The 15,859-nt window shown below is 37.0% G+C and overlaps 1 protein-coding gene across 8 annotated transcripts in view; it reads left to right on the top strand.

The window, feature by feature from the left end:
• The window catches only part of SLX4IP (SLX4 interacting protein), a 79,315-nt gene that overhangs the window by 50,385 nt on the left and 13,071 nt on the right, over positions 1–15,859 (top strand). For 4 of the 8 annotated variants that reach the window (XM_074578460.1, XM_074578456.1, XM_074578462.1 and 1 more), the window contains 3 exons: positions 9,078–9,131; positions 9,715–9,792; positions 12,538–12,626. In XM_074578460.1, coding sequence (XP_074434561.1) covers positions 9,078–9,131; positions 9,715–9,792; positions 12,538–12,626 — 221 coding nt within the window. The remainder of the gene's footprint in view (positions 1–9,077; positions 9,132–9,714; positions 9,793–12,537; positions 12,627–15,859) is intronic. The other 4 variants (XM_074578463.1, XM_074578461.1, XM_074578459.1 and 1 more) reach the window with 1 other exon arrangement.

The following is a 15,859-nucleotide window of genomic DNA, read 5'->3' as shown; positions in this document are numbered from 1 at the left end:
TGCATTCTGCTGAAGTAAAATGTTTGCCAATAACGTCTGAATCTGGTCATATCCTTTCTGTTGGGTAAATTTCTAGTGTAGTATGAATATGCCTTTAGAATTTCATTTTTTCAGCTTGGTGAAAAATGAAAACGTGATTGCACATATCACTTGCTAACATACATAGTGGGCTGCGTTGCATAGCGGGACTACCTCTTGTGCATTACAAAAAAGCACATACACAGCACTCCTGTTGTCCTTGTTGGCCATGTGCTGCATTTGGGATTTCCGAACAAAACTCTGAAAATACCTGTGTGTTACGGGGGCAGAGAGTCTATGTTTTTAGACCTCAGTGGTCTTGTTGGGCGCTGACAGGAGTCATGAGATTGCTGGTATGTTTTAGCAGGCACCTCAGTGTTTACATCAGCGCTATTGTCAGCATCTTGGGTTTGAGGGCTTTTCATATCGCTGCATGGGAGGGAGAAAATAGCTTGATTTAGTTAAAAAAACACCAAAACAAACCCTGCTATGAAAATACAAATAATGAAAGTGGATGAAAAGGGAAATATTATTTCTAAGGGGAAAAGAAAGGCTATCTATTTTTTTTTTTAAATTAACTAGGTTTGATAGCTTCTTTTGCCTTTCTTTTATTAGTTCAACTATATATTAAATAAGGTGGAAAAAAATAGGAATTTGGTTTTTATTTTGACATGAAATGTCAGTTTCCTTTAAAAAAAAAAAGTACTGTTTATTAAATGTTTCTAAAGAGAGCAATATTGTTTTGATTACAATGTAAACAAGAAAGAATAGGGATTTTAAATAAGACCTAAAAGAAATATGATTTCCCTAGAAATGCTTAGAGGAATTTACTTAATTGCAACCAGAAGTTTGACCTGGAAGTGTAACGTTTTGACCTTTTAGCTGTCTGGTTTCCTAAATGTGTTGTTTTGCTCTCTCTAAACTGTGAGAAAATCTCTGTTACACATCTTTAACCCTTGCATTCCCTGAAAGTCTCAATATGAAAGTCCCGAGTCATATGAAAGTCACCAGTGTCCAAGACAAACAAAAATTTGCATTACATTTTAAGAAAAAAAATTGTTATAGATATGTGTTGAACATTGATGTCCTTTCTATTTTTATTATAACTGGAAATAATTGCAAGTATAATTTCATGGTTAAAGATGAATAGGAATTTCTTTTAAACTTTTCATGTTACCGTATTACATAATAATACTCTCCGTTGTGCTTTTGTTCTTAAGTTTCATTATCACATGACACAGGTAGAGACAAAATACAGCTTTTTAAATTACAAACATTTTTGTGAGTTTATTTATATTTGGAAAACTTTTATAAGGCTTTACAAAAATCAGGGCCAATTCCTGAAAAAAGTTCTGCATACTTTCTTTGGCATAAGTAGTTCAGCGAGAGCAGTTATGTGCATTTGGTTCACTGTTGAAGGTACTGGATATGTTGTATTTATTACACACTGAATATTTCTATTGACTGCAAAGGCACAAGTGGCAGACTTTAAACAAAACTATATGAGCAAAGCTTAGCAGGAGCCAAACCTTAATTTATTAAAAACGTATGGAAGCAGTGCAGTAAATTATAAGACTTTTACTTGAAAAGAGGAGCAAAAAAAAGTCCAGCGCAATCTTGAGTATGCATTTTGGGCATAGTAGCGTTCCATCAACTTCAAAATTATAAGAGCTGTTCTAATGCAGAGCAAATAGATTTATTCAGAGAGAAACATTCTACCTGTGAAATATTCGCTATACAAATCTGTGGATAATCCTTGGACAGTTGTTTAAATAACAAAGCTTGCTTTAGAGAGGATAGAAGGTGACAGTCTTGTATTCATTTACAGAGTATCTTTCTCTTATTCTTTTAATTTAAGATATTTAGTTTTCCTTTTTTTGTGTGCATGAGTGTGGGTCATAGGATATGGGCAGTGCCTGTCTGTTCTTTTCTGTTGTCTTCCCATGGCAAAAGTAAGGCTTGTCGGTTTTGGTCTTTTGTATAAAAGACCCTAAATTTGGTATTTATTATGAGAAAGAGGATGCTCTGTGTACTTTTGGGGTTGTGTTTGTTTTTTTTTTTTTTTTTTTTCGCACTTAGCATCTGTTACACTGATACGAGAAACTGCAAGATACGGAGCTGTGTAATTCAGGTGGTCCGCTGTAATACTGTGTTCTTGAGTAAGCTAAAATGAGCAATTCGTTACAAACCATTTTGCAGTCAGTTTCCAGCTCTTTGCACCACAACCAGCACCTACTTCACTACTGCTATAGCTGAGTAGTACTGATCAGACGATCACAATCATAGGTTCTTGTTGGTCTTTTTGGTGGTATCCTCTTTGCCTGAGAGCTTGTGAGAGCAGAAGGAGATGGAGACTTATTTGGAAATAGAGCCTTTCAGCAGCTGACTTAAATATGGGCTATTTGCTAGCATTTAAAAAGAGAAAATACGGAGGGCTCCACTGCAGTGATTTTCCACCTATTTGCTGTGCTCTAGAACTTCCTTATATTCTGAGTTGTTATAAATCTAACAAGAGTCTGTTGTGTAAAAAGACAAAACCCATGAACCTCTGGCACAACTGGATGGGGCCAGACTCTTTTCAGTGGTGCCCAGCAACAGGAAAAGGGCCAATGGGCACAAAATGGAACACAGGAAATTCCATCTGAAGATGAGGGAAAACTTCTTTGAGGGTGCCAGAGACCTGGAACAGGCTGCCCAGAGAGGTTGTGGAGTGTCCTCCGGAGATGTTCAAAACCCCCCTGGACGAGATCCTGTCCAACCTGCTGTAAGTGAACCTGCTTTAGCACAAGGTTTGGACTAGATGATCTCTAGAGGTCCCTTCCAACCCCTACCATTCTGTGATGCTGTGAACAGCATTGAAATGTGTCCTGGTTCAAGTCCACACACATCTCTTAGAACTCACTCTCTTTTGAATTGTCCTCTAAATGACAGGGTAGAAGAAAAGAGGATTCATGACGATCAACACCTACCTCTTAGCTCCACCGGGCTATTCTAACAGGAGTCCTCAAAAAAGAAAGACAAGACCATTTATTGCTGCCATATGTCAAGATCAGCTTTGAAGAAACTACCTTTTCATGTTCGTGCCATCTTTTTAAAGTTCTGCTGAACATACCTGCTGCTAGCTTTTCTTTCCTTCTCATGGTCTCCTATCAAGTGTCCAGTGGCAGACTGTTGGGATTTTTTCATGAAACCCATAGGTTTTGTAACCATGTGATGCAATTTATTCCTGACATTTTTAATGACCCTTGCCTAGAGACCTTGTTATTGGTAGAAGATGAAAGTCTTGCCAGCTGTGGGAGCTATAGGGTTAAAACCCTTTCCTATTGGTGAAGAAATTTTGCAGAAGTTATTTCCTATTACCAGAAAAAAAAAAAAAACATAGAGCCTGGAGACCCATGGAGGACTTGATTGACTTTATTTGAAAATCTTTCAGCATGGTAGTATTGGCACCCACGATAATGTTGTTCTAATGAATAGTAAGGGGAACCAGTCTGTTAAATTCTGAAAGGCTCGTTTCCACATTTTGGTGGAGTTTTTGTGCTAGAAGAGACTTTGCTGTGTAAAGATTCCTGACATTTAAAATACAAAATCCTCCCTTTCAAGTATTTCATGACATCAAAATATTTCACAAATCTCATGGATATCCTCAAGGGAAAAAAACACAGACACAGGCTGAAAAGACATGTTTTTTGGAAGAGGCATGTACTTTAAAGGTGACTGTGCCCTTGAAGTCAACTTCCCACCGTCACACTGTATGTGTTTCATTTTAGCTAGAATCTACCTTACTTCTATCACCTCAAGGAATGCAGTGATGTAAGTAAGTGACATTGCTCCGTTTGGATGCAGCTATGTCTGGCCAGTGTTGGGAGAGATGCTCAGCTTGATGTGCAAGTGTGGCATCAGACAGTTTTTAACAAAGCTGCTCCTTCATGGCCATACAGCTGCTTCGAAGAGACTTTAGATTCTCCTCCACTGCTGAATTGTTAGTGTTTACCCACAGGGTTTGTTTTCCAGTTGTCTCTGCCTTGTGGCTCGTAGCAACAGACGCTTTTCTCAGCCTTTATCTCAGTTGTCGGGTTTGGTCAGTGGTTAAGGAAGTCCAGGCACGTGGCTTCCTCTGAAATACAGTTTATATGGTCAAATCAGCGAGGATTCATAAATAGCTTTCAGTTTGTTTGTTAAAGCCCATCACATGCAATTAATAATATGGTCATTGAGTCTGAGACCAACAAAAAGGTGAAATCAAATCTTGTCTCCTGGTGATGGTACGCTGACCATCAAATATCTTGCTCTACGTGTATCTCCTTGAAGGCATTAACAGGTGGTGCTAGCTATTATTGTTTATACGTATGAATGGGTCTTGAGAGACTGTATTTTAGGAGCTGTTTTCCAGGCCTGGATTAGCCTGCCTGTCCATCTCAAGTACCAGTAAGGGAAAGATGGTCATTTTCCTTCAGAGCTGGTGTGTTCTCAGGACGTCCATCAGGTCCATTTCTCATCCTGTGGCCAGACAGTCTCATATCTGCTTTTCTTTTCAGTTCTTTCATCTTAAATACCCATGACAAGCAGCCTAAGAAATGCCTTACCCTGGATACAGTTTGACCAGTGTAGTTCTGATTTCGGAGTGAATTCTGCACCTCTCCTGCTACAGGAGAGCCCTACAACCCTCCTCTGGGATTTCATACAATGGCTCAGATTTCCTGTCAGTGGCTCATATTCTGAAGGTTTTAGACAGTGTAAAGGTTTTAGTCCAGCTATCAATGTTCTGATAGCAGAGGGGTTTCTGCTGGGCATGTACCATCCTGTCCTGATCAGATTCAGTTATTGGTTAATGTCCTTCTTCCAGTCAGGGACCCCGTTCCCTGATAGGAACTAAATCTTGTCCCGACATCCTTGATGGGACAGATCTCTCATCTATTTGTATTGGCAACTGTCCTGCGTTCAGAAGATTTAGCGGATAGAAGAATAGCACAAATACTAATAAAAATGTGAGAGAGTAAGGAGAAAAAAAAAAATCAGTAATCTGTTTTTGTCTGTACTTGGTTTAAGCAAGGCACCTTGGAAAAAGACAGAGGCAAATTACAATTTTTTTTTATTTTTTCATTTTTTTTGTCCACACTTTAGATATATAAATTTAATGGCCAGATTGTGTTTTATTAAGTATTAAACATTTTTAAAAAAACTTTATAGGCTTTATTTTTGTATTGATCAGTACACATTTTCCTGTGGACTTGCTTGTAATTCTCCCTTGAAATAATAAAACTTTAAAAAGTAATTTAAAACTTCTCTGAACTGAAGGCGGACTGGATGGAAAGAATGGATGGCATCCTCAGCTTAAACCCACTACTCGGTGTATAAAAACTTTCACTAAATGAAGATGTTTGTTGCCATTAACTATGAAGTTGAATTTTTTTTTTTTTTTTGTGGTCTGAGAGAGTGATACAGAAATTCTGCACCCATTCTGAACACCAGAAAAGGCTCAGGAAATCTTGATAGCTTCTTGTATCTGATGACTTTTATCTGCTGTCCCTGGTCTATCCTAGACTCGGACTTCAACTTAAATGCCAACATTTGGTTTTGAATCTCTTCTCAGTTAGAAATGGCAACGTACTCTGGAGCACATGGTATGAACGTTTGTTTTGGCGAAGGAAAGCTGCATGATTAACAGTAGTTTTAGAATAAAATGGTTTTTGTTTTGTTTACAAATGATCAGGAACTTGGATTTGGTGGTGAATATTTTTAAGTGGAGAAATAGAACTGCTAAAAAGCAATATAATAATACGTCTGTAGAGCACTTTGAAGATGAAAAGCTCTATATACTGTAAACATTATTACTAGTATAGCTTAATCTGTGTGGAATAATTAATCTAGCATAAGCAAAATGTAGATTATTTTTTTAAATGTACAGCATAGTGTTTCAGCAAGTCTAATGCACCTACATATTTACTTTTACATTGTAACATAAGAAATTCATCCTCTTATTATTTTTTTTTTTTAATATCTGTGTGTTGCAATGATTTACTTTGTTGTTACTTTCCAGAGGCAGAGCCAGTCCTAATCCAGAACAACCTGTCAGAAATGCGAAACGTCTTGGCTGGGAGGAAAAATTGGTGTTTTTTTTTTTTTTAAAGATAGTATAAAAACACTGTGTGATGAGAAATAGGTGCCTGTCAGATATGGAAATGTTTGGGGGTCAGCTGGACTTCTTAGGCTTGTACTGTGGCTTTGGAGAAGACTTGCCTGAATTTAGTTACAGAGCTGTGCAGGTGCCAGATTGCGCTGGGAAGTGAACACCTGCCAGGCTGCTCCAGATAACTCAGCAGCTCAGAGGCATTTTCCCAGGCTCCTGGATGAATGGTCCGTAATAGCCGTGGGAGAGGGCTTCCCACTGCTCCACACTGTACCACGGCCTCTTCTTGGCAGCCTTCTGGAAGCACAAGTCAGCTTGGCTGGGACTCTTTTGGAAAACAAGTGTTGCTGGATAGTCTTACAGTAAAGAGTCAGCGTCTGATACGTCCTCTCAGTGTCATGGGACTATGCAATATAACGAGCAGGGCAAATTACCCTTCCCTTAAAAGGCAGCACTCACTGGTGTGTATTTCAGCTGAAACTGAACTGTGGTTTTTCTAGAACTGCTTTTATTCTGTCACATTTTGGGCTTCAGGGTTTGGGGTTTTTGTTTTTTCTTGTTTGTTTTTGGAACCTGGATCTGATCATTTAGGTGCACAGTTTTGAAGTAAGAAAAACAAAACTCCGAATCACTAACAGCAATTTTATTTCTGCTGCTGTGTTGGTAATCTACAAATAGAGCTTTGTCTACATTGCACGATGAAAAGAAAATTGAAGATTGGGCCAAGTGGGTGTTTGCTGAGCCTAAGATCAGTGAAATTTCTCTCTGTATTACTGGCTGCAAAACGCTGTTTATAGCTCAAGGCTAAAACGTGTATGGTGTGCTTAAAAGGAGTTACTGCTGGATCATTTGGTACATATCATTTGTTTCATCCTTCCACATATTGTGAAGAGCAGATTTTGGTCCTTGCTGAGTATACGCTGGGTAACTCCTTCTCTGGAGGATAATCCACAGCTTGCCCAAAGCCAACATTAGTATGTATATGCTCATATATAAACAGTGTTGATGGTGGACAAGTCTGGAATTGAGAACAGATTTAGACTCATGCTGAGTAACTGCGTAGAAAGTTTAAAAAGCTGCAAGTTGTATGAGGTTGTCGGATAAGAAGGTTTTCGTGGTGGGGCTTATTTTTTTAGTTTCTTATTTCACGAATCAAAATGGCTAATTGGATAATATCTTTCTCTTGGAGGAAGCAGAAAGAGGATATCACAGTTTTTATAGTTCTGCAGTAACTCTGGCAACTTTAAAACTAGGGAAGTTTTGCAAACTCCAGCTGACTACGGATTAGATCAGATGTCATACAAGAGGGTTTCAAAATATTTGATGAGCGTAGCTGTGTGATACTTTCAAAATATGGGTACTTGAATGTAATGCATCTTAACATTTTCTCACGGGTCGCAATAAGTAACAGCAAATCGCCTGTGCAGGATTTTTCAGCAAAGTCAAGTAGTAAATAGTCATCGAAACGAAAATTATTTTTCTAGTGTTAGTCCCTCTGGGCTGAGCTTATTAGCTCAGGTGTAACTCCCTGTGAAGGCTTTATAAGACTTTCAGGTTGAGCTGACACTGCCAAAATAGTGTAGAGATGTCTTGATCTCTTACACAATTATTTATTTTGTTAGATTTGAGGTAGGTGCCCTCTTCCACAGAACAGAAGTTAGCTGAATCAAGGGCCTTTAAGAGGAATTTGAAACTTTGTTCAGGCCATTAGTCAATCAAATATGATTAAACACTTAACCTCTCAGAGAATACGAGGAGAGCAAGAAAAATAAACGGATGTACGTGTCCCCGATTCATAAAAGAATTTCAGGAGTGAAGTATTGTGCTTTGTGAAAAGCAAAAGATCCACACTTTTGCATTTTAAGGTCTTCTCAAGAAAAATACATTTGGAATATCTCACACAAACGGGGGAGGAAAGACTCTTTTAGTAATACTTACTCTCTGTTTGAATATTTATTTGCAAAGTTGTAGTTTTATGAATGTTACTTTTTCAGCATTACAGAGGTCACGGTGTAAGATACTATTATCACACTAATAACTTATTTATATACAGGGCAAATTCCTTGATTTGGCTAATCCTATGAACAATGCAAAATAATTGCGGATGCCAAACTGGAAATAGCTAAAAGTAATTTTCTTTTAATTGTGCTTGTAAATATACAGTTAATAAAGCTGGTGGATTACATCCAAAATTTTCTCTAGCGCTCATCATTTTTAAGGGATGGTTTAACTTGTCACATCTTGACTTGATCTCTAAAGGGAAGTCAAATTTTAGGTATCTTCCTGAGGGGAAGGAAAAAAGATGGATGATAAATTTCAAAGGGATTGATTGTGATCAATAACTATAGTTCTTAATGAGAGATGATGCTAAACAGCACTTGATGGTGAGCTCCAGGAGACCCTGTACAAGTAGAAGAGCTGTAGACTCTGCAGGAGAGGACATGCATTTTGGGGCTTATACTTAGAAATAAGGCATGTCTTGGCGTTTGCTCAGTAGTGGTTGAAGCTGGAACAAACAAGTTTTTCTTACTTCTTTTTAAATGGTTAGATTAGAAGAACAACAGTAGTGCTTAATTTTCTAACTTTTCTGTGGTAATTGCACCTAGGGTATCGGGCTGTCTTGGAAGCAGCAATAATTAGTCTTGCAAAATCCATCAGAGTTAGAGGAAATACCCTCTTTTGCACGTTCATTTTAGCGAGGTGTGTGGAGAGACTAAGGAGGAGGAGTCACAGATGGTAACTCTTTCCATTTCAGTGGGAGTTAGGTTGCTAAATACCTTTATGAATCAAGTCCTAACTGATTTACTCAGGGTCATTTGGGAATTTAAGTAGAACAAAAGTAAAAGCTGATTTCCTTAACCATAGTCTAATAATCTCTTTGCTGTAATGTAATCCTTTATGGTCTTTTCTTCTGCTCCTGCTGCACAAGGATTCCTGTCATTGTCAGGAATAGGAACTGAAGAAGCCTCTGTGTATGTTACAGGTATCTGCTGGGTCAGCCAGGCTAGCTCTGTCTACTTGTATTGAGGAGTTTAAATGTATGCATGTCTCACTTAATTCAAATGGCAGATAATTAAGACCTTTCATGTTCGTTTGTGGCTTTTTTTTTTTTGTAGCCAGCATTTTTTCTATCAGCTTTGAGTATGTCACCTTTCTCTAGAAGGCAGTTAAGTAATTGGTGATCTGTAGTGTTCCTGTAGAAATATGTATGAAAAAGTCCTAGTGATGGACTGGTGGACTAGTGACCGTGACACTGGGCTATTAAGCTGATTACATCTCTGATCAATGAATTGATTTAAAATTATTTCTGTGGTTGGATACCACAATGTGGTGGTTAGTAATTTGTTTAGATTTTTCTCCTGTTTCAGATACTAATTTCTTGAGACTTTAGACCGTATGAGCATTTTCTTTTTAAATATATTACTTTCAAATTATGTTTTCTTTTTATATTCTTGAGCTGCTGCTGCTGCTTTCTCTCAATCCTGTCTGTGCAGGTGTGCTACACTTTGAGACCAGAATGCCCAAGATACCCCGTGCACTTATTATCCCTTTGTTTTATGTTGCAGCCAACAGTTTTCACATTACTGCCTACTTTATGAAGAGATGGGTTAATCTCCGTTGTGCTGTAGGGAAACATTATCGTGGTAAGAAATCAGTTTCTTACAGTGTTACATAGAATTTTGCGTTTCTGGGGGGGGGAAAAAGGGAATATAAACTAATACTTTGTCAGATTTTTGGTCTACTTAATCAAAATTTCTTTCAGAACTTGATTTATTTTTTTTTCTTTTCCAGAGGATGTTTACTTTAAAAAAAAAAAAAAAAGAAGTATTTCTTAACACATGATGGTTTTTTTTTTTAACTTAATTTTAAATTTGTGCATGCCTTGCCCCAGGGTAATCAGCTAAGCCACACCAAATTCTGTAAGTATGATGAGACTCAGCATTTTCCTGAGTCTTTGCAGGGTGAATCAACCAGAGGCTGCGGTATGAATCACTTCATTATTGCTCGAGTGTCTTGTGACATCAACTGTACAGTACAAGTGTATGCAAGAAAAGGCTTTCATTCACCTCAGTGCTATAAAATCTGTACGTAGGTGATGTCATTGGACCAGATCTTTTTTTCATGTTTTCTCAAGCCAAGATGCTCTGTAAGGAAGTGATATCAATCCTGTCCTGCCAACAGCGGTAAAAAGGAGTTATAATGATCACTGCCCTTTGTGTTGAGCTTTTTGTATTAAAAAAAAAAAAGGCAAAATAAATCAATTAGGGGCCCTTAAAAATTTTGAATACTTGAATGGCTGTTTGTAAAGAATTTCTTATTTTTGTAGGAATTCTTTATATCCATAAATATTTAAATCTTTCTTAAAATGGCAGCTAGTTGTTTTCTAAGTCCGTATTGGTTGAAGAGATTGGAGTGTGGATTTTAAATATTTCCTCAAAGTTGTTCTCCCAGCCTCCTGGAAGAATAGTCAGAGTAAAAGAGCAGAGTGTCTGCATTGGTATCTCAATATTGGTTTCTGTGTATTAAATTTGAACTTTTTTAAAGCATCAATGTATACCTAAAGATACTTTCATTTTGTTAGCCAGCAAGTGAGATTGTTATAAAACGTAACAATAAAAATGTCAAACTGGAATGAACTTGCCCTACTAGTGCTGCCATAAAGAGCAGTGCTCTGATGCTGCAGTCAAAATTTTCCTTCCACATGAAGTTCCTAAGTGGCTTTTGCTCCCAATAAATAGCAGAATAAGCACATATCCTCAAAAATTAAATAATTTGGCACTGATGTTTATTCTGTAAGATGCAACTAGTACTTCACAAACAAAAACCAGACATTGAGCCCAATAGAAGAAGAATCTTGGATACTTTATATTGGTGATGCTCACTCAATATCTAACGTAAACGTAACAGAGTTTATTATTGGAACCACATATAACAAATTCAGTCCTTGCAACAGTTGTCCAGCTTTTCTTTTGTAGCCCATTTGGAAGGTGTCCATAGACTGCATGCAGTTTGAAAGCCGTTGAGGGGGTGGCTTTTGAGGTCTTGAGGATACAAGCTGAGAAACGGTAGTCTGGACATAAGGCACGGCAGGAATACTGCCTCAGACACAGTTTTGCTAACAGAGTTGGTATTTCTGAAAGGATTATGAAAGGCTCGTATTGATTATCAAGTTATAGTAGCTTAACAAGCTGTTGTGCCAATGCAGATGCATCTGAGCTCTCTGTGTATGCTTTTTCAACCGATGGCAAATGCAAGGTAATCTCTTTCAACATCCCCTTCTTTCATTGTAATGACCCTAGAAAAGTTGCTGCTGGTGCGCACTCAGAGGGATTTGTCAGATACGAATGGAGATATGCTTTAGTGAAGGAGCAGTACATTGTAGAGGAGGTAGTAACCCATAAGGATGACCTGATCATCACTGGCAAATTGTGCACATCATGCCTATGCTCAATTCGTTGTGAGGAGCTATTCTACGAAAAAAAAACCCCAAACCTGTGAGGTCAGCCTCGTGTTTTTAGTTCATGCCTTGTCTCTTTCTTTCCCAGAAAATAGGGTGCTATGGCTTCTTTTTGAAGTATAACAAACTTTAAAAATTAGTAACTTTCTTCTTATAAAGCCAAACCAAGACAAAAACCAACAATAAAACCATCTGAGCTGAAAATATGAAGATAGTAATCTGGAAATAATCCGATGTGTAAAATAGCAAAATATCCAGCTATGCTTTTCTCATAGCATTGCTAGGTACTGAATAAAGCTTTGTCTGGTCTGTTCTAATCTGAGAATCCTTCAATTTTTAATTCTTGGTAAATAGAAACTTTGTTGTGTTCACAACAAACGATGTGATCTTGAGTAAAATATGTAATTCAGTAGTAGTTAACCAATTTGTTTAATGACTTCAAAGATCCCTGTAGTCAGAGTTTGAAACGCTTAGCCTTATGCTGAGATTTTATGCCAAGTCCTGACCGAATGTTTTGTGCTGTATTACAAACATCATTTACAGCTTTTGTGATGAAAAGACTCGTCACCAGAATAGCACAAAAGAAATTGTTGTTAAATGTTGGTTCTGTCTGTTGGTTCTGTCTGGTATATTTGTCCAGAGGTGCAGGTGGACTAATTTGCAGCCATGACTATCCTCTTGGGAACTAAACTTACTCTAACTTATTGATTTTATTTTATTTTTTTTGAATGGTTTATAAAAGCAAAACAAAAGTAGGGATGTGATGTTGAAGAGAGTAGGTAAGAAACTAGTAGAGCGTATGAAGTGATTTAGTGTGCAATTTAAAAAAATAAATTATTTTGTTTACTAAAATAGCATATATATGTTGTCATGTGTGTTTTTCAACATGCGTATAATTTTTGTAATCTTCTTTTCAATTCTTTTTGTATAGAGCTACGTGTGTTTCCAGAGAGATTTATAGTTTGTGTCAGTAAACTTGAATTTGATCCAAGTGCTTGGACATGTGAAAATGGCGTATTGGTATGTACAAAACTGTTCTGTCAATTTTTTGATTTGTTTTCTAGGGGTAAGATGAATGTTTATATATAGGTGTAGTTATTGACATATTTGTGACTGTCATCTTGGAAACAGAAAGTCACATTAACAGTTGGCCCAAAGTATTCGGAACAAGATCCTTAAGTGACTCAGAAACAGACAAAAAGGGTAGTTTTTGGAAGCTCAGTGTTTTCGGAACCATATAAGTCTCAAAGAAAAAGACTACATGTTTATAAAGCTAGGTGTGACTTTAGCACCTTGTTTTAAGGAGTTTTTTTTTCCTTTATACTTTGTCCATGTAACATTTTACTTTCCAAAATTATAGTGGCACAGTTTTTAATGTCTGAGGGTTTCTTGTATGTTTTCTTAGCGCTTGTTCTGCAAAACAACTCAAATAGATCAGTGCTAGACCTGCTGGGAAAAAAAACAACAAAACAAAACCCAAACAAATATTTATGGAGTAAAAGGTACTGGTGCGTAGTTAAATACCATAAAAATTTCTGCTTAAATATTTCATCCTGAAAGCTTTATCAGGGTCAAAGGCTTATGAATTTTATGCTGCAGGTAACTGCTGGTTGTCTCAGAAGTGCTCATCTTGACCCAGGTGGCTGCTATATGGCAGGCAGTCTATTCTGTGCTCACAGTACCAGTCAGAATCACACACTGAGGTCTACGTGTATTTTAGTTTATTTTAGATGTATTAAAGTATATTTCCCTTGGAAAAAAAAGGTTTTCTTCTACTCATTCAACTTACTATTTTTTTAATATCCAGCAGGGTGTTTTTATTTATTATAGTAAATGAAAATTTTATTATCTTTATTCCTACATCGGTAAGTACCCTTAAATGTCAAAGGATCAAGCAAGTGTTTTTCTCTCTCAGAAAAAAATCTAACTGCTTTAGAAGTACTTTACTACATTGAAAGTTATTACTTCCTCAGCATTGTCTTAAAAACTACTTAGGTGCTTTAGGTAGAAAATCACGTCTCTGCATTTTGACAGAGAAATAATTATTTTATCTTTTTTTTTTTCTTGCTTAAGTATATCTTATGAGATATCCAGTTCCCTCATTTGGTATTTTTAATCTTTCCATAAGAGATGAGAAGATTTCTTTAGGTTTTTTTAGTTTTTTTTCACAAGATCCTGCGTAGTAAGGAGAAGGCAAATGAAAAATATAATGTTATGGACTTTAGCTTGACTATTTCAAAATTTGATCTTTATCTATGGAAACTCCTTGTTGTTCAAAAAGGGAGTTTAAACATTTTAATGTTTTAAAATAAATAAATCAATCCTGTACTGGGATCATAACCTAAGCAATAATAAAGTCTTGGGAGTTTGCTTTACTTGCAGATGCGATACATGTGCATAGAACTGTCTGGAACAGCCAGAGTACTATGTTGGTAGGAGAGAATAAGAGAAAGTTATCCCTAAGCCATCTTTCCTGATTTGAAGAACTAACAAGATGTGAACAGACGCTCAGGAAATGTTTTGGAGTATCGTTTTAATTCTTGCACCCCTACCTTAAAGGGTCCACACTAGACTAGTTTGTTGATCCAGAATTTCTACGGCACGTTAGTACCAACTTTGTCGTATACTCCAGTTCAGTACTTTGCCAAACTAGGGGAGTCTTTGATTGCCACTGAGAGGTAATTTCAAGTTTTTGGCACTCCAGAAGTAAAGGCTAAGGATCTGTGCTTTGTGTGTGTACTTTTCTCTAGGCAATTTAGCAGTGAGTATGCTTGAACTCTAGACTAGGCTGCAAAAGACCACCCAGAAGACCTTTCTGTTGATATACTCCAGTGTATTCTGTCATGGGCTAAAAATGAGGCATATGTTTTGTTTTCCTCTGTATGTTGTTTAGGTTTGAATAATTTCATGATGTTGCATGCAAGTTCTTTCAAATGTTAAATCAGTTCTCACCCTTGGTTTGGAGGGCCTATCTGTGTTTTATAAAAGTAGTTGACTATACGTTAATGGAGACTTTGTCACTTTTTCAGTGTTGCTTAATGTCTTTGCGATTAACTCAGTCAAGACTTCACAATCTTTTTTTTTTTTTTTTAACTGCTTTTATGTTGTTTTACAGTTTGGGTCAAGCTTTCATTCCTCAGCTCCGTCAAGACAAGTCAGGCTCAATACCCTGCTTTCCCATTACTTGGATCTGGTTTTATGTCAGCCCGATACAGACACATTCCTTTCACTCATTGCAGTTCTCTCTTTCTTCACTGATCTTCAGCACTTTATTCTTTGCATTTTCACTGCCTTTCAGGCAGCTATTCTTTGTATCTCTGAAATAGACTGTGATTAAACCAAGATTTTCAAGGGATGTAGCTAGATATGAAATGAAATTCTTATACCCTACATCTTAGGACAGATCATAATTAGATTGCTTTTGAGATATTCACAAGTGCAAACCTTAGCATCAATTGCTGAAAGAAGCAATTTTTGAAGCCTTCTGTGCTGCATCTTGTAAGATGAAGGAAAATGTAGCTTTAAGCATAAACTAATAAAAGATTTGAAAGCACTTCCAAGGGGTAGAGCTGAAATAAAATAGAAGAAAATCTATCAATATGTAATTTTCTGTGTTTTAAAATCTATTTAGAAACAGGTGTTCCTGTGGACATATCTAAAAATCAGGCTACAGGTAGTAATAATCCTTTTGGAAGAAGGAAAATCTCTTCAGGAATCTCTTGAAGAACTTGCTGTATTAAAGAAACAATACAGCAAGTTATTGAAGATACATAAGCAAATTGGAAGTCTCAAGGAAAAGACGGAAGAATAGTCTGGCTGATTAATGCTGGGTTTAAACATAAAACTATTGTTTCATGTTCTGCCGAACTATGTTTTTAATCTTGAATAGTTTTATCTTGAAAAAGATGACAGTTTTGGGAACATGGCAAAAGAGGAAACCCAGGGAAACACGTAAGAGCTCTGGAGAGATTAGTCATCTTTGTCAATGACAACATTTTCTTGATGATTATTATGTAGAGAGCTAAAATGGAAAATTGAAAACGGGTTATCTGAAGAAACAGTGGACATGGAAATGGGTGGAAGGCTTATTGGAGGCTTGTGAGCATTTGAAAATGTGCTAACAATGGAGTATTCATTGATAACCACATCGGCTTTATACTAGACTCTATGAGAGGAAGCAGTTACAGGGAAAGCATGAAGGAAGTTAAGCTAATGATGATATTAAAGTGGCAATTTGAAATCACAATTCATAT

The sequence above is a fragment of the Larus michahellis genome, chromosome 3 (assembly GCF_964199755.1).
Source record: "Larus michahellis chromosome 3, bLarMic1.1, whole genome shotgun sequence".
Lineage (NCBI taxonomy): Eukaryota > Metazoa > Chordata > Aves > Charadriiformes > Laridae > Larus > Larus michahellis.
The sequence above is the reverse complement of the archived record's forward strand: the minus strand, read 5'-3'. Positions and strand labels throughout refer to the sequence as shown.